The sequence below is a fragment of the Pelodiscus sinensis genome, chromosome 1 (assembly GCF_049634645.1).
Source record: "Pelodiscus sinensis isolate JC-2024 chromosome 1, ASM4963464v1, whole genome shotgun sequence".
NCBI classification, from domain to species: Eukaryota; Metazoa; Chordata; order Testudines; family Trionychidae; genus Pelodiscus; species Pelodiscus sinensis.
The window spans coordinates 23,508,916-23,532,663 of NC_134711.1; the positions used below are offsets into that span (position 1 = coordinate 23,508,916).

At 43.8% G+C, this 23,748-nt stretch overlaps 1 protein-coding gene across 5 annotated transcripts in view; it reads right to left on the minus strand.

Annotated features, from left to right (window-relative positions):
- NAPEPLD (N-acyl phosphatidylethanolamine phospholipase D) overlaps positions 1–23,055 on the minus strand; it is a 45,020-nt gene extending 21,965 nt beyond the window's left edge. Inside the window, exons 1-2 of one of the 5 annotated variants that reach the window (XM_075926791.1) lie at positions 22,546–23,055; positions 5,957–9,178 (exon numbers count right to left, since the gene is read on the minus strand). In XM_075926791.1, coding sequence (XP_075782906.1) covers positions 6,284–7,633 — 1,350 coding nt within the window. In that variant the 5' untranslated portion in view covers positions 7,634–9,178; positions 22,546–23,055 and the 3' untranslated portion in view covers positions 5,957–6,283. Of the gene's footprint in view, positions 1–1,413; positions 1,853–5,956; positions 9,179–22,545 lie in introns of those variants that run through there. The other 4 variants (XM_006137533.3, XM_006137532.4, XM_025178704.2 and 1 more) reach the window with 4 other exon arrangements.
- Between the last annotated feature and the right edge of the window lie 693 nt (positions 23,056–23,748).

Below are 23,748 nucleotides of genomic sequence, written 5' to 3' on the forward strand. Positions count from 1 at the left end.
CACAGTCCATTAAGTTTTCATTGCATGAAAACTTATTTCCTGCTATTGCATAAAGAGATTAGTAGCATATAGTTTAATCCCATTTGCAAATATTTTGCATAAATCTGTACTTTAGATCATTACTGATTATCTAGATTAGGTTATGCAGACTATATCAAGAAACTTTAGTAATATTTTTCACTTCACACCTAAATTCTAAAAAAAATAAGAAATATTTGTCACTAGTATCTGTTTACAGAGCTTCTTTTTAATAGGAAAAATGGTGAATACAATAGCAATGCTGGAAGGCATACAAATGTTTTAGATTATATAACATGTCTTTCTGAATGATACTGCAGCAATTACCATGTCAATGAAAAAGGAAACAAACTATAGCAACTGAGAAAATAAAACCTGTCTTCCAGAATTTCATTCACCAGCCATAGATAGCACTTTTGGGCCCAATTTTTTTAAATGGTATACTAATAGTGAAAAATCTTGATTAGACCACTTAACACAGACAATCTGCAGCATCTTTGTTACATGCAATCCATTTCAGTTTCTGTTAAAAGTCTGGCTCTCTGTGCTAAACGGAATTAACACAACAAAATCAGATATAAAACTAGAATGGACCACACACTTGAAAACATTGCAGAAAACCACAAGCTGGCAAGGAGTAAGACTGAAGTGACTCAGTAGATCTTGTACATCTCTTCACTTTCATTTATTTACATCAACTGTAAACAACTCATTTTCTTACTGACACAGCTGCCAGAGATCACCCACTGTCATCTACTCTAATGGTACAAGTGTGCCCACACAAGCAGCAAAAAGGAATAAATCACTGTGAACAGTTTTTTAAAAACAACCCCAACAAAGCACCATACCCTAGTTTGTCTTCTCCCCCAGAACCCCTAATCCTGATTTGTTAACTTTCAGGGTAGCAAGAGAGACCCACCAAGGACCAAGATGATTTTGCAGTTGCCAAGATGCTGTCTATACAAGGCAGCGCAATGATCAAGGTGGTTCAGGAAAGTTAGAGAAGACGGGTGAGGTAACATCTTTTATTGGATACACTTCGGCAGGTGGGAGACACAAGCTCTGACAGTCGGAGCTTCGTAGTTAAACCTCTTCACACTGTCCTTGAGTAAGCGCCTGATCTGGAACACCGCATGCTGCAAGGGAGGTCCGAGGCAGCAATTGCGGGGCGCGGGCATCTAACGCACTTCGCTGCCTTCCAAGCTCGCAGCTTTGACCTGGGCAGTTCCCTGACAAAAGGTGCCAGCCCTAGAGCCGGGGGCTATCAGTGCGGGGGGAGCAAATTCCCACCAACCCCCCCCCCCCCATGTCGGCCCCACGCCCCCTCTCCCAGCTGCGGAGCCCATTGGCGCTGGGGCCCACAGTGAAACCCGGGTCGGGAAGGGCTCTCCTCACCCCTCGGGCTGCGGCTGGGCGCCCTCGTCGTCCTCCTCCTCCATAGCGCTGCGGCACCTCCTGCTCCTGCTCTCCCCAGCCGGCTGCGCCACGACCCCCCAGCAGGAGCCGTTACGCGGCGGCGGCTGCCTTCTGCCTGGCCAACCAGCCGCTGGAGGCAGCGCCAGGAGTTTCGGGAGGCAGCGCCACAGCGCCCTGCTCCTCCCCATGGTGGCGCCGGCACCTGCTCGGGAGCCATCCCCCGCCCCGAAGCTGGGGGAGCTCGCCGGACCCACTACTGCCGCCTCCTTAACTGGAGGGAGTTTGAAGGAGCCCCCCTACCACGCGCCGTTACCAAGATGGCTCCGCGGAGAACAGTTGACGCCGCGGCCATCTTGGTAAAGGCAAAGGCGCCCGGCCCCGACCGCCGCTGGTAGTGAGAGGGATGCGTCAGCGGCGCGGCGAAAAGCTGTGTGACGTGTCAGGGCGATTCTGACGTCACTTGGGTACTCAGCACCTGTCCCCGTGAATCTGGAGCTCGTGTGCAGGGGCCCTGGTAGTCTGTGAGTGGGTGCCAAGGAAGTGACCTTGGGGAGGATGAAAGCCTGGGCTAGGACTGGGGGCTAGTCCAGCAGTGAATCAGTATGCTAGGCAAAGCTCATTGCTGGGCAGAGCCAAGCATGCAGGCCAGCCCTGGGAGCATGCTCCAAAGTCACTTCATGAGACAGCCTAAGGGATGGCAGCACCCAAGCCCTGTAAATATGACTCAAACATGAGCAGGGATGCTTATTACTAGTATATGCTAGCAGCTGCCTAGTTTATGGGGCTGTGTATTATCCAGCTACAGCTGTAGGTTCAGCTATTCTGTGTAACCTACATTTATAGAGGCCAATATCTGAGGGTCATAAATACAATTGACATCTATGTAGTTTGCAGTTTTAAATTTCCATGGGGAAACATCCTTAGCTGTAATAGCTGACAAAGGGGTGGAGGGTTGGTTATTCATCTTATTAACATGCAGCTAGAAATCTGTGCCCAATACAGCATGCACCATGCAATGTCAGACTGTATAAAAGCAACATACTGGGTCAGACCAATGGTTCATTTAACACCATATCCTATTTTCTGGCAGTGGCTGGTGCCACATTCTACAAAGGAAATGAACATAATGAAGCAATTAATGGGGATCCATCCTCCGTCATCCAGCTCCACCAGGGTGAGCCATGGCCTCATCACTTTTAAAAGTGATCACTTTTTACTGGTCATAAGGGGGCAAGCAAGCAGTAAGTAAGTGTGAAAGAGGAGGCAGGGTCTTGCAGGGCAGAGGTGGAGCAGGGCTTGGGGAGAAAGGGTGTTGTAAGTGAAGGGCCTCAGGGGAATTGTGGTGCAAGAGCAGAGTATTTCGGAGAATGGGTAGCACAGGTGCGAGGCCTCAGTAGGATGGCATGGTGCTATGATTTGAATACTGGTGCTTTCCCCCCTCCCCCTTCTTTTAGGGAGCTCTCACCTCTCCTGGTTCCAACTCCTAGTTAGGGACACCCAGTGCATGAGGTTGCATCCCTAAACATTTCAGCTAATAGCAATTGATGAATCTACCCTGCATTAACTTAATTTTTTTGTTAAACTAGTTTTCATTTTGGCCTTTACAACCTCTTTGGCAATGACTTTCAGGACTGTACATTGTGTGAAGAACTGCTTCCTTATGTTTGTTTGAAATGTTAATGTTTGAAATATTTGAAATATTAATTTCATTTTGTGATCCCTGGTTCTCGTATTATGTGAAGGGGTAAATAACACTTCCCTATATGCTTTATAGGGTTGCCAACTTTCTGCAGAAAACTGAACACCATTGCCATGCTTCCTACCCCTTTTAGACCCCACCCCTGCCCTGCCTCTTCTCCAAGACCTTGCCTCCAGCTCACTCCATTCCTCCTCCTGTCACTTGCTGGCCCCAACCTTTGTTTACTTGTTCCTTTTCACTAGATTGGGGTGGGAGAGGGAGTGAAGGTTCAAGCTGGGAGTATGAGCTCTGGTGTGGGGTCAGAGATGAAGAGTTTGGGGTGCAGGAGGGTGCCCCAAGGTGGGGCTGAGAGGTTTGTAGGGCAAGAGGGGATTTAGGACTGGGAAGGTTGTTGGGGTATGGCAGGGAATGAGGGGTGCAGGCTTCAAATGGCACATATCTCAGGAGGCTCCCAGAAGTGGTGGCATGTACCTAGTGGAGGTACAGCCAGGATGCTACACCCTTCTGCCAGGGCTCTCATCCCCTCCCATACCCCAACTCCCTGAGACAGCCTGGTGAAAATGAATGAGTTGTGAGGGTAGGGAGAACAAGTGACAGAGGGAGCGGGTGGGGCAAGGGCAGGTCCTCTGAGGTGGGATGGGGAAAGGGCGTTTGGTTTTGTGTAAGTAGAAAATTGGCAACCCTTCCCTAAAATCTTTCTGGAGCATAATAATTAGCAAAAACCTCCCCCTCCAAACCTGCAACCAGTGGTAGTGGCTGCACCGGGGGAGGCTGAGCCTTCTCAGGTTTATTACACCTGTTGCTGATGCCCCTGACATTACAACATACTATCTGAAAAGTCTTAGAATATTTTTTAAAAATAGTCATCCATATTCATCACCAAATACTGTTCTCTCCTCCACCCCAATCCATCACAAGATGAGACAATAAGCTCTTTAGGTCAGTGTCCTTGGGCCTGATTCTCCTGTTTCTCACACCAGTGTAAATCAAGGGTAATACTTTTGAAGTCAGTGGAATTATACCAATATAAAACTAGGATAAGTATGAATAGAATGTGATTCTTTGTCTTGCTTGTAAAATCATGTAAAACCATGTAAAATCAATAATACTCTCTGTCTCAGCAGTTATAGGCTGTCTGTCTTCTTGAAGCCAGTGTGTACTTCAAAGTCCCCCTTGCTTGAGGACCAGAGCTCTCTTTTAAAAAGGTCCTCTATATAAGGAGCATGCCCTGCAGCTGCTGAGGATGGTGCCTTCTTAGCCCAATATTGCTCCACTATTTCTTTTTAATCTTAATGTGGGGGCTGTAAATCCCATCACATCAGCTATTACCTACAGGATACGTGTAACTTTATCAGTAGACTACCAGTCTGCTATAGTTAAGGTTTACAATTAAAATTACTACTGTCTGTCAAGTCAAGGCATATAAAATGAGTTCAAAAATTTTAAAAAAAACCTCTTCTAGTTTGAATATATTGGGACAATAATTGTTTGAGGGTGACATTCGGTGACCATGTATTCTGTGGCCACAGAATTTTCCATGGAAACAACCTTTTGACACAGTATTGTGCAATAAAACTATTCTTTCATTTACAAAGAATATTTCTATCCTTTCTTGTTGTGAAGAAAACCTTAAAACAAGTGCACAATGACTCTGGATTCAGTCTGAAATAAAAGTCTTGAGAGAAGTGAACTAACAAATTCACCCCATTCATTAAATTCAATTCATTTACATTTCAACTGTGAAATTTAAAGATGACAACTTAAATACCAACATTAGAGATTTTACTGCTGACAGTCTGAGCAGGAACATTCAGCTAATATTGTTATGCTACATTCCTAAACTCCTTCCTATGGCTTCTAAGGTTACAAAAGCCCTAGCCACTATTTAGCCTCCTGTCAACATTTCTAGCATCCCCTTTTGAAGTTATGCATTTTCTGTACCCTCCCCAAAAAATCAGTGCAAAATATAAATGCTACACTTTGGTGTAAACTAGATTTGTGGGAACATCATAAAATAAATAGATTGTTATAGAAATTGTAACACAAGGGATACTTTGGTGGTTATTTGTTTATATTTAATTAATTTAAAAACTTGTTTTTAATGTACATTAAGCTGCTGCAGTTTACCATTTGCTGCACTAGAATGCTAATCCAGGCAGGGATAATGGAGAATTTAAGTCTGGCCTGCTGTGAAAAACTTGGCCTATATATTTTTTTTGTTTGTTTTGGGGCTGATGAGAACCTGGACATTTGGATTACTAATGGAATAAAACAGCTATTAAAATGATTAAATTACTGCATTACAGAATGGAGATTGATCACCTACAAAATCTTATGACTGAATACAAATCTGATTTATCAGAGATTCTGTGTAATATGATTTTCACAATAATACCAGTAAAGACTTAAGCTTGGTGGTGAACATCTGATCAAGAAACAGCGGCTACATCTACACTGTGCTGTTTTGCGCAAGAAATATGCAAATGAGGCAAAGCGTGGAATATTGCCATGCCTCATTTGCATAATTAATGAGTGGTCGATTTTTGCGCAAGAGGCTTTTGTGCAAAAAGGAGCTGTCTACACTGCTCCTTTTTGTGCAAAAACCCCCTCTTGCGTAAGAGCTGTACTTCTGCATTTTTCAGGAAGAATGGTTCTTGCGCAAGAGGGGTTTTTTGTGCAAAAAGGAGCGGTGTAGATGGCTCCTTTTTGTGCAAAAGCCTCTTGCGCAAAAACGAAGCCTCATTAATTATGCAAATGAGGCATGGCAATATTCCACGCTTTGCCTCATTTGCATATGTTTTTGCACAAGAGGCTATAGTGTAGACATAGCCAGAGGGTATAACAAAACAGCAAAATTCATCCCCTGGAGAAAGGACACATTAGACCCATTGCTAGGGCACTCAAAGGGCCTGGCAGCCTACTGGTTAGCACACCCAACATTTGGCCCCTATTTCTTTGCCCAGAGATCATAGAATCATAGAACCATACAGCTGGAAGAGACCTCAGAAGGTCATCAAGTCCAGCCCCCTGCTCTAGGCTGGACCAATCCCAACTAAATCAACCCGGCCAGGGCTTTGTCAAGCTGAGACTTAAACACCTCTAGGGATGGAGACTCCACTACTTCCCTAGGTAACCCATTCCAGTGCTTCACTACCCTCCTAGTGAAATATTTTTTCCTAATATCCAACCTGGACCTCTCCCACCACAACTTGAATCATTGCTCCTTGTTCTGCCATCTGTCACTACTGAGAACAGCCTCTCTCCATCCTCTTTGGAACCTCCCTTCAGGAAGTTGAAGGCTGCTATCAAATCCGCCCTCACTCTTCGCTTCTGCGGACTAAACAGACCCAACTCCCTCAGCCTCTCCTCATAAGTCATATTCTCCAGCCCCCCAGTCATTTTGGTTGCCCTCCGCTGGACCCTCTCCAATGCGTCCACATCCTTTTTGTAGTGGGGGGCCCAGAACTGGACACAATACTCCAGATGTGGCCTCACCAGAGCTGAATAAAGGGGACTAATGACATCTCTGGATCTGCTGGCAATGCTCCTCTTAATGCAACATAATATGCCATTAGCCTTCTTGGCTACAAGGGCACACTGTTGACTCATATCCAGCTTCTCATCCACTGTAATCCCCAAGTCCTTTTCTGCAGAACTATTACTTAAGTGGTTGGTCCCCAGCTTGTAACAATGCTTGGGATTCTTCCGTCCCAAGTGCAGGACTCTGCACTTGTCCTTGTTGAACCTCATCAGATTTCTTTTGGCCCAATTCTCCAATTTGTTTAAGTCATTCTGGACCCTATCTCTGCCCTCAAGCGTATCTACCTCTCCCCCTAGCTTAGTGTCATCTGCAAACTTGCTGAGGGTACAATCCATCCCCTCATCCAGGTCATTAATAAGTATACTGAACAAAGCTGGTCCTAGAACCGAACCTTGGGGCACTCCACTAGAAACCAACCGCCATCCTGACATCAAGCCGTTGATCACTATCCGCTGGGCCCGGCCTTCTAGCCATCTTTCTATCCATCTTACTGTCCATTTATCCAATCCACATTCCCTTAACTTGCTGGCAAGAATATTGTGGGAGACCGTATCAAAAGCCTTGCTAAAGTCAAGGTATATCACATCCACTGACTTTCCCACGTCCACAGAGCCAGTTACCTCATCATAGAAGCTAATCAGATTGGTCAGGCACGACTTTCCCTTTGTGAATCCATGCTGACTATTCCTAATCACTTTCCTCTCTTCCAAGTGCCTCAAAATGGATTCCTTAAGGATCCCTTCCGTGATTTTTCCAGGAACTGAGGTAAGACTGACCGGCCTATAGTTCCCTGGATCGTCCTTCTTCCCTTTTTTGAAGATGGGCACTACATTTGCCTTTTTCCAATCATCTGGGATTTCTCCCGACCTCCACAACTTTTCAAAGATAATGGCCAAAGGCTCCTCAATGACATTTGCCAACTCCTTCAGTACCCTCGGATGCATTAAGTCTGGACCCATGGATTTGTGTACGTTTAGCTTTTCTAAATAGTTCCTAACCTGTTCTTTACCCACCAAGGGCTGTCGATCTTCATCCCATCTTGTGTCACTTAGTGCATTAGTCCGGGAGCCCACCTTTTCCGTGAATACAGAGGCAAAGAAAGCATTGAGTACTTCAGCTTTCCCCACATCATCTGTCACTAGGTTACCTCCTTCATCCAGTAGGGGCCGCACACCCTCTCTGGCAGGTCCTCTGGGCAAAAAGCCCAGTTCCACTTTCCTGTACTTGTTCCTTTCTCAATCCTTGCCGTTTAGGGCATGACCGTATAGTCCAAACAGTTTTTAGTGACTTGTCTGGCATAGCATCCTGTTGTGGCAACCTGCTGTGACCCTTGCATCCAGAATCTGCTCATATATGAAGAGGAACATTAGCAATCTCAGGATCCATGCCCAGGGTGGACATATGTAAAACACACATCATAGTCTGCGCTGTTTCAACTGGGCCTTCCTCTGAATTCTTGGGAGCTCCCTTTGTTGGAAATGACAGATATTCCCATCATAAACTCTTGTGAATCAGTGGTCTCTTAGACTTGGCCAATGGCTGATGGCTCTGGGGTATGTATGGTACCCTTGCTCCTCATGCACTCTTGATTCTGGGTGAGCGGAGACATCAGCTTTCACAGCCTGTTTTCTCATTCAGTGGTGTAGACAGTTGGTGAGTCCTTACTGTGGCCTCATTGTAGAGGTCTTGGCTACCAGATAATTTTCCATGAGATGTTTGGCATCAGTCATGGCTTGGGGACAGTGCCATAGCACCCAGTCTTCTGCTCCAGAAGCAGTATCTGGGTGAAATGTTTGAGTATGAATAGGTTGACTTCTTGAACTCCTGTCTTCATCTCTGATCTAAGCCAATCTCCAGCATAAGTTTTGTAGCTTCTGGGCAACCCTATGGGGCCTTTCTCCCAGAAGGAACTTCTCATTACAGAAGTGCTGATGGAATGTCTCTTCTGCGATGTCCCAGGGTGTCATGAATAGCCACCGTGACCTGTGCATACTCTCTAGTCACAACAATGTCTGAAGCATGATGAGTGGTGTGCACTGCCCTGGTGAGCCATGAGGCTAGCAAAATAGCTTATTGGTCAAGGGTCCACCAGACTACTGTGTCCACTTGCTCAAAGTTTTCAAAGAAGGCCTCAAGATTGTCATCAAGCCTTATTTTAGTAAGCTTGCCAGGGCAGAGGCCAATGCTGGATTGAGCTTCATTGGCTCTGCAGAGGTGGATGGCCACAGAAACATGACCACCTGATTCATCAGTTGTTGCTGTTGGGCTGTTTAATCGTGGATCAGCTACTGCTTTTGCTTGGCCTTTTGTTGAAAGAGTTGCTATGATGATGTTCCCCATTCTGTTCAGCCATCCGTGTTAGCAGCAAATCCATCTCCATTAAGTTATGGGAAGAAGCCATTTGCTTGAGGTCTCCCTGATGTTTTTGTAGCAGGGATTGTGTCTGCACACTCCCTACTATACTGGATGTCTGGCAATAATAGAATAATTATTCCATTTTCAACCTAAGAAATGCATAAATAGCAACAGTTAAAGGGTCATCAACAAACTGTATGCTTGGTTTCTGAATGAGATGTTAAAGTTCTCTATATTTATCCTGAGTCTCAGTCGTTTCTAATACTGGCTTTACACCTGTATGATTCTATTGATTTCCATGCAATTACTCAGTTTTCACCAGAATAAGAGCAGAATCAGGGCCCTAAGTTCCTTCTCCTACTATGAAATATTACATTCACATACTTCTACACGAGAATGCTATGCTCTTTGTTTAAAAAAGAGAGAGAGATTTATTTTATAAAAGATTACAAAGAAAAGTTCAAAAAATACAAAGAAGCACATATGAGGACAAACTAAATGTAGGCAGTCAGCAGTCAACATTAGTGAGGACTGATTTACTACTTCATGCTCATTTAACACTTTCAAACAGCCTTTAATGAGAGGTTCTTCAATAGAACAGTGTTAGCCAGTGCAGAATTATATTCTGCATCAGTCAGGCAGTTTCCATGTTGTTGCTTTCCCAGTCATTTGCATGAAATCTTATTTAAATATGGCCTCCCCCATACAAAGGGACAGATTATCCATTAGGCACAATAGCTTGCTCTTGGTCATGTTGAGTTTCTTATCAGGAGGCAATCTACCTGGAATTGTTAGCCTGAGCCAAAAATTGGTTTGTTTGGAGGGAGACAGATCCAGAGCAGACAAAAAAAAAGAGGGTGGAGAGATCCTGCATTAGCAGATGTTAATGCAGGATCTGACTTCACTTGTATTGGTGTTTTTCTGTTGTAAAGATAGAGCCAAAAAAGTACCCAGACATGAACTACTTCAAGACAGGCCCAGAAGAGAAAATAATAGAATTCCACTTATCACCTACAGTCCACAACTTAAACCCCTCCAATTCATTATCAACCTGTCCTGGAAAATGACCCCTCACTCTCAGAGACTTTGGGGAAAAGGCCAGTTCTCACTTGCAGACAACCCTCTAGCCTCAAACAAATTCTTTCCAGTAGCCATGCAACACACCTCCATCATAATCATCCAGGAACCCAGTAATCCAGGAATCAGCATTGGTGCCAACTCTGCACACACATCTATACCAGCGATTTCATCACTGGACCCAATAACATTAGCCACCAAATCACAAGCTCGTTTAACTGCACATCCACTAATGTGATCTATACCATCAAATGCCAGCAATGCCCCACTGCAATGTATATTGGCTGAACTGAACAGTCTCTGTGGGAAAGAATTAATGGACACAAATCAGATATCCAAAAAGGCAATACAGAAAAACCTGTTGGAGAACACTTTAATCTTCCTGGACACTCATTAATAGATCTCCAAGTCACCATTTTGTTTCAGACCAGTTCCACAAGCCAAATACACAGAGAAGGATTGGAACTTAACTTCATTCACAAGTTTAATTCTTATGCTAATGGTCTCAACTAGGATATAGGGTGGACTCAAACACCATCTTCCACCTTTTAATGACTTAACCAACCAATGGAGGTGCTAGTGGTTCTTAACAGCCTCTTGTAACTATTTGAACTACAGCCGCTCTCTGAGTCCTGCTGTTTGGAGAAACAGGGCATTGTATATTCTTTCAAAATAAACCAGATTGCATCAAAGAAATAACTGACTCCATCACGAGTTTTCTCTACCTAACTGAAACAACCTGCAAAGCCCTGAGTATTGGCTAATCACTTGGATCAAAACAGGGTAGCATTTCTCTCTTGGCTATTGTTCATGTTTTAACAATCCACCAAAAGGCAAATAAGGATAAATGGAGATTAGGCAATAAGAGGCTGAGAATGCAGAGCTTAAGAAATGGGCTAAGAAGTGAGATTTTTAAGAGAACAGGAGAGACTAGGGATGTCACCATTTAATCAGTTAACTGGTTAAACATTATGTTTAACCGGTTAACTACTTAAATGAGGGCTGGTGTGGAGCAGCCCTCCCAATGCTGGTGGGGGCTGCTCCGGCCTTGCTGGAGTGCCTGTGGCCCACAGCATGGTGTGGCTAGGCCACTGGTTAACTGGTAAGCCTCACCATTATTGGATGATGTTTACCAGTTAACCATTAACATTCCTAGGAAAGACCTTTCCAAAATATCTTGATTGTCTGGATATAGGAATAGTACTGTACTATGCATTTACTCTAGTGGGAGGTTTTTATAACTGGCATTAACAGTTTCTACACCCAAGGGAAGCCCTGTTGTCTTTATAGCCTCTTTCAGAACAGGATACCGACTGCGCTACTGTTCAGCATCCATCACTGGCTGGGCAGTGATAAAAGAGTAATAGCTATCTTGAGAAAGACTGTGGTCCATATTCTGAGTAATTTGATTGACATCAGATAGCGAAGGGATAACATATTTGTTTCCTGAAAGGAAAGGTTCCTGTAAAGGGATGATGAGCAAGAGGCTCACAAAAATGCTGCTTTGCATGTGTTCAGAGGGATCATCATTCACTGTTAAAATCAGAATAACAACACAGAACTGTGCACCAAAATGTCATTGAAGACAGAGGTCAGAAAAGAGCATTTTACAAGGATGCCTTCCTTGAAGAAAAACAAAAAGGCGCTCATTTCTAGTAGGATTATTTTACAGCAAGCGCTGTAAGCAGCATGGGAAATCTATTTGTTTTTATGAAACATATGAACTTTCTCATAGCGATTTCTTATTCAGTTGCTGCATCAAAATGAGTCTCTTTCTTTTCCTCTTTTTTCCTTGGGAAAGGAACATCTATTTGTAAGCCTTATGGAAGCCCTAGCACCTCAGGTAGTGAGTTGTTTGGTATTAATATGACAGGTCTCTTTTTTATTATGTAGCTAATATCCATAAGAAAAAGAGGAGAATGACGACCGTACAGTTTAATGCTCCCTAACTGAAATTCCTAATCACCAGCTACAAAAGGGAGAACTGTGTTAATGAGCAAAAAGAAATGGCAGTATAGGCTGAGCCAACAGTCTTTCTTTTATTTAACCAGACTTCCTTACAATGCAAGAGTACAAAGGATCAATGTCAATGGCCTGTAGGCCTGTGCAGTTGCTGCCCTATGATTAACCATGGAAGAGAAAAAGTATTTACAATTTAATTATCTGGAGAACAACCTATAAATAAAAAAATTGAATTAGCTAGAGGCTAATGAACAACTGTGCAAAGGAATGTAAAGTTAAGCAACACAATCTCCATAAAGCAAAGGTAATTTATACAGGTCACTTTATTCACATAAATCTCTTCTGCAAGAAACTCTGATTCAGTCCAAATGTGTGGGTTTTTTTTTTTTTTAAGACTCATTTGAACATTGCTTTCTTTGCTCAGTACAAGGCAATTTCAGACTCCAGTATTTCACATTACTCATTAATGCTGGCTGTATCATTGTTTTAATAATGTATAGCAGATTGTTGTCTTATTCTGGTTGTGGTGGCTCTACGATGAGAGAGAGACAAGGTGTGTGAGGGTGTCTAGACTACAGGGTTTTGTCAACAGTAAGTTGACAGAACATTTCTTGAAATGTGGTTCCTTCATAGGTCATGTTCTCTAGACCTTTAACCATTCTCTTCTATAGACCTTCTCCAGTTTCTCCACATCTTTCTTGAAATGCGGAGCCCAAAACTGGACACAATACTCCAATTGAGGCCTAACCAGCGCAGAGTAGAGCGGAAGAATGACTTCTCGTGTCTTGCTCACAACATAACTGTTAATACATCCAAGAATCATGTTTGCTTTTTTTGCAACAGCATCACACTGCTGATTCATATTCAGCTTGTGGTCCACTATAACCCCTAGATCCCTTTCTGCTGTACTCCTTCCCGAACAGTCGTTTCCCATTCTGTATGTATAAAACTGATTGTTCCTTCCTAAATGGAGCACTTTGCATTTGTCTTTATTAAACTTCATCCTGTTTACCTCAGACCATTTGTCCAGATCATTTTGAATTATGACCCTATTCTCCAGAGCAGTCGCAACTCCTCCCAGCTTTGTATCATCTGAAAATTTAATAAGCGTACTTTCTATGCTAATATCTAAATCATTGATGAAGATATTGAACAGCACACCACATCCACTGCTTCTCCCTTATCCACAAGATTCGTTATCCTATCAAAGAAAGCTATCAGATTTGTTTAACATGATTTGTTCTTTACAAATCCATGCTGGCTGTTCCCTATCATCTTACCACATTCCAAGTGTTTACAGATGATTTCCTTAATTACTTGCTCCATTATCTTCCCTGGCACAGAAGTTAAACTGACTGGTCTGTATTTACTGAGTTGTTCTTATTTCCCTTTTTATAAATGGGCACTATATTTGCCCTTTTACAGTCTTCTGGAATCTCTCCTATCTCCCATGATTTTCCAAAGATGATAGCTAGAGGCTCAGATATCTCCTTTATCAGCTCCTTGAGTATTCTAGGATGCATTTCATCAGGCCCTGATGACTTGCAGGAATCTAACTTTTCTAGGTGATTTTTAACTTGTTCTTTTTTTATTTTATCTTCTAAACCTACCTCCTTCCCACTAGCATTCACTGTGTTAGGCATTCCTTCAGACTTCTCGGTGAAGACCGAAACAAAGAAGTCATTAAGCATCTCTGCCATTTCCAAGTTTCCTGTTACTGTTTCTCCCTCCTCACTGACCAGTGGGCCTACCCTGTCCTTGGTCTTCCTCTTGCTTCTAATGTATTTATAAAAAGTCTTCTTGTTTCCCTTTATTCCCGTAGCTAGTTTGAGCTCATTTTGTGCCTTTACCTTCTAATCTTGCCCCTGCATTCCTGTGTTGTTGGTCTATATTCATCCTTTGTAATTTGTCCTACTTTCCATTTTTTATGAGACTCCTTTTTTATTTTTAGATCATGCAAGATCTCGTGATTAAGCCAAGGCAGTCTTTTGCCATATTTTCTATCTTTCCAACACAGTGGAATAGCTTCCTTTTGGGCCCTTAATAATGTCCCTTTGAAAAACTGCCAACTCTCCTCTGTTGTTTTTCCGCTCAGTCTTGATTTCCATGGGACCTTACCTATCAGCTCTCTGAGCTTACCAAAATCTGCCTTCCTGAAATCCATTGTCTCTATTTTGCTGTTCTCCCTTCTACCCTTCCTTAGAATTGTGAACTCTATGATTTCATGATCACTTTCACCCAAGCTGCCTTCCACTTTCAAATTCTCAACCAATTCCTCTCTATTTGTTAGGATCAAATCTAGAACAGCGTTCCCCTGGTAGCTTTTTCAGCCTTCTGAAATAAAGTTGTCTCCAATGCAGTCCAAGAACTTATTGGATAGTCTGAGCCCCGCTGTGTTATTTTCCCAACATATATCTGGATAGTTGAAGTCCCTCATCACCACCAAATCTTCCAGCAGTCCCCATCACTTGGTGCCTGCACTGGGTCCAACTCGTAGGGTTGCCAGGTAGACCCTCCCCCAAAAAACTGGACACACTTGATCTTGGGGGGGGGGGGGAGAGGGACTGGCTAGGAGGCAGGGACTGGCCAGGGGGAAGAGGAGGGCTGAGGGGGAAGAAGGGATGAGAAGCAGCTCTGGGGGGGGGGGGGCGCCAGCCGCGCGATCTCCTCCCCCGGCTCCCGCCCCGAGGCCAGCCACGCTGCCCCCTTCCCTGTCCCCTCCCCTCCCCGAGGCCAGCTGGGCTGCCACTGCTTCCAACCTCCCCCCCTCCCCCCAGGCCAGCCGCACTGCACCCGATCCCCTGCCCGGGGCGCACCTCCCCTCCCCCGCCTTCCCGCCTGGGGTTTAAACTCACCTCGCTTGATGGGGCGGCTGGGTGACATTACTGCGTCCCTGCCGCCTCTTTCCGTGGGGTCCTAAGACCTGATGGTTTTGGCCGCGCATGCGCGGCAAACCTGGCACAGCACCCCTTCGCTCATGCCCCCTTTGAAACATTAGGGTGTGCCTGGGCACACCTGGCACACCCCGTGCACACACCTGTGGTCTGTCTGCCTGTCTGTCCCCTAGCCATGAGACATGCAGCCTTCACTGGCTGTACTAACTGCAACTGCAGCAGGCATGGACAGGCATTTCTCACCTGGCAACAAGCTGTTGCAGTGACAGAGGGCTAGAGTTATCTTCTCTCCCCAGGGGGACCTTCATACTGAATTCCTCATCCATAGCTCCAGCTGCACCCCAGAGTAATGATTTAAATGAAGAAAAACAAAAATTACTTCAGTTAGGAGCTCAAGCAATGCTGGGTAAATCCTCTAGTCTTATTATAGCTTCAATTTTTATTCTAACATCATTAATATTCCTTTCATTTTATCTCACTTTTTCACTGGATAGCTAAATATCTTGACATAAACTTGCATCTATTTTTTCTGAAGATTTGTGCTAAAAGCTATATCTGAGAATATATTTACATTTGAGACACAACTATTTTGTTAAGCAGGAGGCGATTTATGATATAATTAGTGCATCTTGAGCTTTAATGTTGTGTCTAAAAAGCATTCACATTTCTGGGCTGGCTGATGGATTAATGGAGTCTGGTAATGTCCCTTTGGAATATATCCCAGCATAATGAACTAAAATTTGGAAAAATTTAGTTACCTTTAATTTTAAAATTCTACCTTGCACTAGGGATATTAGGAGGCAAGTAAATAGCTAAACATGTAGTCAACAGAAATTCTATCAACCAAATGATTAGTCAATAAGGGAGAGAGACTCCAGGAGTTACTCCCTCACTGCGGCTCTGCAGTTTAAATGTAGTAAGAGCCAGGTGGGCAGGCAACCCGGCTCCTACTATATTTAAACTGCAGAACCGCAGTGGGGGTAGGTTCTGGACTGGCAGGAGCTGAGACTGAGCCGGACTTGCGCAGCCCTGGCTCAGACCGGATACAGCTGGCCGTGAACAGAGGCTGCTGCCAAGGCAGCATTTGTTCACAGTCAGCCCCAGCCACTGCACTCAGGGGATGATCTGTGGGATGTGAAGCAGCCTCTGCCCACAGTGGGCAGAGGCTGCTTCATGGTAGCAGCACAGAGGCAGCAGCATGGGGGGCACAGGTGGCACTGTGTAGACAGTGCTGGGGGGAACCAGCTTTTAAGCTGGCTCCCCCCCACCAGCACTGGTTTCTGCTTCCCCTCTTGCTGCCTCTAATACAGAAGCAGCAAGTGTGTAGGAGGGGGGAATGTGAGTAGTCAAGTAGTCAACTCAGCTACCTAGACTTCTCGGGTAGTTGACTACTTGCATACATCCCTACCTTGCACAGTTCAGATGTGCTTTTCTACTTTCTGGTTATGTCCAAAGAAATATATTTAAAATTGGACATGCTAGAACTTGTATGGCTCTTTTTAATTTGCTTTCGTAGCATATAAAAAAGAAAAATAACTTCATATCAGGCTGTATTTATATTGCATCTACATTATTTTATAGGAATTAATTTTTTTAGATTGTAAAGTCTTTGTGGCAGGGATTGTGTCTGCACACTACCTAGCATACTGGATGTCTGGAAATAATAGAACAATTATTCCATTTTCAACCTATGAAATTCAATATCAGCCTTTTTTATTTTCCATATCTTAAAAATATTAATGTTTGCAGCTCACTTTTGAAATATATAGTGTCTCATGAATTTCCTTATATTGTGTTATTTTCATGTGAATAGTGTGTGTAAAAGATGCTGGATTAGAAATGATGGAGAATCAAATCCTTTTTTTTTTATCCACAAAGCAAGTACAGCAGTAGTGCAAACTTCTCTAAGTGAACTGGAATAATAAACTTCTAGCCTGGGCTAAAAAAAAAATGCCTCTCGGATTAAGGGCTTGTCTATACATGAAAGTTATTCTCAGAACAAGAAGAGTGTGAACTGAAAGCAGAATAACCATTCCTGAATAACTCCATGTAGAACATTCTTATTCCAGATTTAAATTTAGGGAAAGTACTAATGGGCCCAATCCAACTCCTATTAACATCAAAGAATTTTGATGGAAACTGAAATAATGAGTCTCTTGAACCAAGACACAAATAGACCAATGTAGAAATAGTCACATAAGTGCTGAAATTACTGAAGGAAGAAAAACAGCCAGTATACTAATATTCACATTTTGCCCATAAATGCTTATCAGCCTAAACAGTTTGCCAATATGGATTTTCAAAGCTTGCTTCTATCTCTCTCACAGAGAGCATGTCTACATTGGGAAATTATTTTGAAATAACTTATTTCAAAATAATAACTCCTGAAATGACTATTTTGAAATAGCGCATCCACACTACAAGGCACCATCGAAATAGCACATCCACACTGATTGGAGCCTATATTGCATTTAAAGCCCTCAAAAGCACTCCAGGAGGGCATCAGAAGAGCAGTCACTTCTAGTAGCTGCTTCCTGAAGCTAGCTGAGACTTGTGCTTCAAGGGGTTCTTCTCTACAGCCATGTCTCACACTCCACTTCTTCACTAACAAACCCCTCATGGGACACCAAACTTGCACCACATGCTCTGGTTGCCCTTGCGGACACCAAATAACTCACACCATGGAGCCAGAGCTGCTGCAAAGCAGTGCCAGCTCTTGGGCGCAGACTGCCCTCGCGGTGCTTCAGGACTACCATAACCAGCCCAGACCGGGGGACTGCTTCACCCAGGCCCTGGCTCTCCTGATGCACAAAATTCCCCTTCATCCTCTGCACACCGTGGAATGCTGCTTCTGGTAGAGGGAGACCAGTTCCGACTGGTGGGACCACATTGTTGGCACCCACATCCCCATCCTGGCCCACGACCACCGTGCCTCTGAATACATCAGTAGAAAGGGGTACTTCTTGATGGTGCTCCAGGCCCTCGTGGACCACAGGACCAGTTCACAAACATTTATGTCAGGTGGTCAGGGAAGGTGCATGATGCCTGCATATTCTGGAACTCAAGCCTCTTCCTCAGGATGCATGCTGGCACTTTTTTCTTTGACTGCACCATCAGGGTCAGGGACATGGACATGCCCATGTGTATCCTGAGTGACACAGCTGACCCCTTGTCTCCCCTAGCTGATAAAGCCCTACAGGGGCAGCCTGGACCACCAAAGAGACCTTCAATACCAGGCTCAGCAAGTGACAGATGGTGCTGGAGTGTGCCTTAGGCTGCCTCAAGGGGAGGTTTTAGAATCTCCTCACCCACCCTCAAGGGGAGGTTCTAGAATCTCCTCACCCACCTGGACCGCAGAGAGCGCAACATCCCAGTGGAGTTGTCAGGTGTGTGGCCAGAGTGGCCACAAGGGCATCTGTGAAAGGCCTCTGGAGGCCAATTATTTCGAAATAACAGCAGCTGAGCATCCACACTATGTAATTCAAAATAATAGACTTGGTAGTGTCATCTTTTTATTTCAAAATAAGGGGAGTTATTTTGAAATAACTCCCTAGTGTAGACCACGGCAGAGAGAGCTACAACTACATTTGGGCAGGTCAGTCTATGAATTAGATTCCTGGGGACCTTTGAAACAAGATAAATAGGAGACTAATAGAGTGAAAGACATTCCCACTAGCATTGTGGAACTGCCATTCCTCAGACAAAGGGTTCTGCCAGACAGCATCATCTATTCAAACCACAAAATAATTACACAGCCCTGCTTGCCATGTGTTTCTGAATTATGTTTATGGTAGTCTTCAGTGTCTTGTTTTTTTTAAATCAACCAAGCATTGATATTTTATTTCAAATTACAGAGAGGGCATAAAAGGACTGAACTAATGGGGCTATACATGGCATGGTTGAAATCACTATTTGATATAGTTTTAAAAGTGTTCTTAATATATGATAAAATAGATATTAATTATATTCATAACAGCACAATATCTTAGCTATTTTATAATACAGACTGTGGCCCAAGTCAGTCATGTCTTGGTCTACTGACTAGGACACTGGAGTGGTTGTCAGGAATCCTAGAGTGGATGTCAGGTTCTTTTCCTAGTTTTGCTACTGACCTATTGAGACGTAGAGCAAGCCACTTCACCTTTTCTGTGCCTATTTTTTCTCCCTTCATCTCTCTGATTTATTTAGATGCTAGCCTCTTCACGGCATGGACTGTCTTCCAATGTGCATCTGTAACGTGCCCAGCACAAAGGAGCTGGTTGTATGTCTTAGGTGGTTTTGTGGGTGCTACTGAATCACAAATATTAAAATAAATATAATCAAAATTGGAGGCTTCTTGTGGGTACCAAGGCATGTCTGTGCAGATCTGATTATAGGAATGGGACCCATGTAATTAAATTCCCGAATACAAGTCTGACCCTAAGAGAACCAGAGAAACCTTAGCTCACATTGAAGTTAGTAGATATTGAAAGGATTCAGTCTCTTGTGAGATTGGTCTTTTAATTCTGCAAAGAATGGCCAAAAAACTCTCCCCAATTTTTGGGCTCTGAAAGGCTCCCCAGTTTTTGGGCTCTTAAAGAAAGGCTCACTGATAATTTAGGACCATTCAGGAATTCCAATATTTACTCTAAAACATGCTTTCAGTATCAAATACTTGAATTCCTTTAAAAAACCTTAAATTCCATTTTCTGTTTCTCTTTCATAACTACATCACTAGTGATATTTGAATCTGCACCTCCAGGTGTATGCAATACCTATATATTTTAGAGACTGCCCAATTAAGATATTTTGAAAGCAAGTGTGAAAAATTGGGACACTTTGATCAGATTGGAGTGTCATCTGAAGAAGTGGGCTGTGCCTACGAAAGCTCATGATACCATCTACATGTTTTGTTAATCTTTAAAGTGCTACAATACTATTTGTTGTTTTTTAAGTTTATCATGTACAGACTAACTTGGCTACCCATCTGAAACAGTAGAATTAAAACAGTGTACTTCCCAAGGATGGACAGTCATACCAGTATAAAGCGGTCTTATACCAGTGTAGCTATTCCACTACAGGGAGTGGAATAAGGTGTAAAGGCACTCTTATAAAAATAGACCTGTGTTTTCTCTAAAAGTGTGGTTAGCACACTGATTTAGAAGGCCCCTGCCAGCTGGGAACAGACAGAAGGTCCCGGCAACCAGGGAGAGACAGAAGGCTGGGGGAGAGAGAAGGCACAGGGGCAGGGAGTGGAGAGGGGGAGAAAAAGCACTGCTAGATGAGAACTCCTGTCCCAAACTCCTCCTCACCCTACAACTCTCATTCTCTCACTCCCCCAGGTCTCCAGCCTGCTACCATGACCCACCCCCCCACATCCTCAAGGCTCTGCCCTGACTCCTGCACTTCCCACACTACCAATCCCCCCTGCCCTGAAGATCCAAGGCAACGCCAGGTAAGTCTTCTAATAATTATATAAGTACAAAGAGCTGTATGTAGGCCTTTCAATGTTAAGAAAAGCCAGATCTAAGAGTGCGTGTTGAACCTTAGTGAAGTTCTAGTGGGAATATGTGTTATGATGATACAGACTCACAAGTGTGGCTTTGGGATCAATTCCCTTCCCCTCACTTCACCAGTTTTCTCCAAGCTACCAAGGGAGGTGGTGGTTTCTTCATCTCTTAAATTTCTACTAAAGAAGATTAGGTGCCTTTCTAGAGTGTGCTTTGGTCACAAATATGCTACTGAGCTATACAGGAGGCATGTGATATACAAGGTGGCTGTGTCTAGACTGGCCAGTTTTTCCAGAAAATCAGCCGCTTTTCCGGAAAAACTTGCCAGCTGTCTACACTGGCCGCTTGAATTTCCACAAAAGCACTGATGATCTCATGTAAGATTGTCAGTGTTTTTGCGGAAATACTATGCTGCTCCCATTCCGGCAAAAGTCCTTCGGGCAAAAGGGCCAGTGTAGACAGCTCAGATTTGTTTTCCGCAAAAAAGCCCTGATCGTGAAAAGCGCGTCTAGATTGGCACGGACGCTTTTCCGCAAAAAGTGCTTTTGCGGAAAAGCGTCCATGCCAATCTAGACGCTCTGTTCCGAAAATGCTTTTAACGGAAAACTTTTCCGTTAAAAGCATTTCCGGAAAATCATGCCAGTCTAGACATAACCAGTGTGTGTATGTGTATGTGAGAGATTAGATGATCTAATAGTTTCTTCAGGCCTGAGAGTCTACAATCTTGTAAGAAACTGAGTGTGTTACATTGAGCAGCCTCTGATGTCTTCATGTGTATCCTGCTTGATCCCCAGAACTAACAGGTGAGTGGGGTGACACAGGAGAGACAGCTTTGATATCCCAAATGGGCTAGCCAGGGGCAAGACATTAGCCCTGCAGGGCAGAGGTGGGAGAGGAAGTGACATCATAAGGACCTTTGGCTGGACCTCAGCTTATTGGTCAAAGGAGGTTGGAAATGGTGACATCACAGAGAGACCTAAAAACTGCCAGCCAGTACAGACCACAGGCAGGGGAACTATCAGAATGGCTCCTTTTTTATGTCCCTCCTATGGCTTTGGTGAAGGGAGGCTGGTTCTTGAGGTCTCTCCTTGACTTAGAGAGCATTCAGGTTCACATATATGAGCATGAGGAAGAGCCTATTTGGACTTTTCCACTCTCCCAATACAAATTTCTCTAGACAACAGATGTCCCTTTTGAGAAAGGAAGAATCTTAGACAGATTTGGTATCTATTCAGTCTGATCTGTCTGGTGCTGGCCAAATTATAAGCACAGAAAAGAATAGTTTAAGGTGGCACACTTTTTTCCTCACCTAATCCTTTGTCCATAGAAGCACTGAGGACACTGAAGTTTTACTTTTAAAGTTTCCCTGCTCTTCTCCCTTTACTGGGTTGCTCTCTTCAGCCCTCAGTGTGGGATGCCCACAGAGAGAAATGGAAATAGGCAAGTGCTCTGACTGTGATCCCACTGGTGACCTGAGCTATTGTTTGGGCTATCTGGAGAGTCAACACACTAGTCGACTAGTCGTTTCCCTCCTCCTTGCTGCCTTTATTGGCTTTTCTCTTTGGCTCTGCCATCATCTTGCTATGTGACCTGAGGTAGATCATTGCCGTTTCATGTACTACAGGGTCTCAATCTGTCAAATGGGAAGAGGGACACTTCTCTAATTGCTAGCAGTGGTGTGGAGGAGAAAGGGTTGTTTTGAGGTGTTGAGCTCCAAGGCATTTTAAAATTTGCTAAAATGTCTTTTCTAGAGAAACAAGAAATCGCCAGGGACAAATTTTAACTACTGGTTCCTGACTCATTTTTAGTGACCTTAACAAGCCAGATGCTGTACACCTTTTCTGAGATGCTAGAAAGAGTATCTTTATAATATTAGCAAGATAGTGCCTATATTTAGAAACAGGAGCAGACTAGTCACTCACTTTGATACCTGGGAAGATACTGGAACAAATTATTACACTTGTAAGCACCTAAGTTTACCATTATTGCAAAATATTTGCTTGAAACCGCCTATATGTAAGGACTAGTAAGTATTGATTTTTCAAGAACAAATAATACAAAATCAACCCCATTTCCTTTGTTAGAGTAACTCACCTAACGGATGCATGAAAGCAATTGACATATCTTGGTGTTAATAAGGCTTTTGACACAGTCCCACATGACTGTCTCAGTGTAAGGTCTGAATGAATTCTCCTGGAAAGACTTCAAGACCAAACTGTGTGTACATGAACAGATCTGCTGTGCTTAGATATCCAGCAGATAGAGTGGTATTGCTCAAAATAGTCAACTTCACTCCAGAAGATTGGAGCAGCCCCTGTCCACAGTGGGCCCCTGCAGGTCTCAAGCAGCTCCATGCCTCCGACAGGCAGGAAGCTGCCCCAGTGCCCATTGATTAAGTTAACCAGAATCAATAAGCATCACCCATTAATACTGAGACTAACTCCAGCTGGGTGATGGAACCTCTCCCAAAATCTGCCAGCTTCTCTGAGGTCAATCCCGGTTGATGAGCCTTTTTCTGTCCTTTCCCTCCCCCAAGTTAGGATCAGATCCTCCCAATGACACATGAAGGACACTCTATCCACTGGAGGAAGCCTTCTATTCTGTTGAGCTAAGGATGCAGCGAGAGCTCCCCCAATGTGTAACCACCAATAGGAATGGGAGTATACAGGCATTGAAATGAGAAACCTGATATCTTTTTCTGTCCTCCAGGATTGGCAATACATAACGCTGAAGACATGATGCTGGGATTGGCATCAAGACAGCAGACAACAGAAATGCAGCTGGGAAGGGGGTAGATAAGGATTTTTCTGCCAGAGAACTACACAGCTCAGGGTGTGGAACTGGCTGGATGTTCTTGCATCCTGGAAAATTACTGGACAAGATCCTGCAACTTATTTTTGGTTCATAGACTTACTTGTTCAGCCCAGTGTGAGAAGATGCTGTAATAAATCCTGGATAGGAGCCAGGCTAATGATTATGGTTATGTATGTTCCATGGATATATTGCTATGTGTCAAGAAAACAATCACCAGATGAAACAACTCTGACAGTATTTTTTCCTTCTCTTTCCTATACCTATACCCTCTCTTTCACGGCTATTTATTTGTACTCTGGACCCCTTAACTCCATTCATCAGAATAAGTGGATTGTGTCCATGAAAACTCATGATACCATCTACATTTTTTGTTTGTCTTTAAGGTGCTGCAGGACTATTAGTTGATTTTTAAGTTTTTTTCAGTTACAGATGAACATGGCTACAACCTCTGACTCCTCAAATGGAATGTTTCTCTGCAGATCC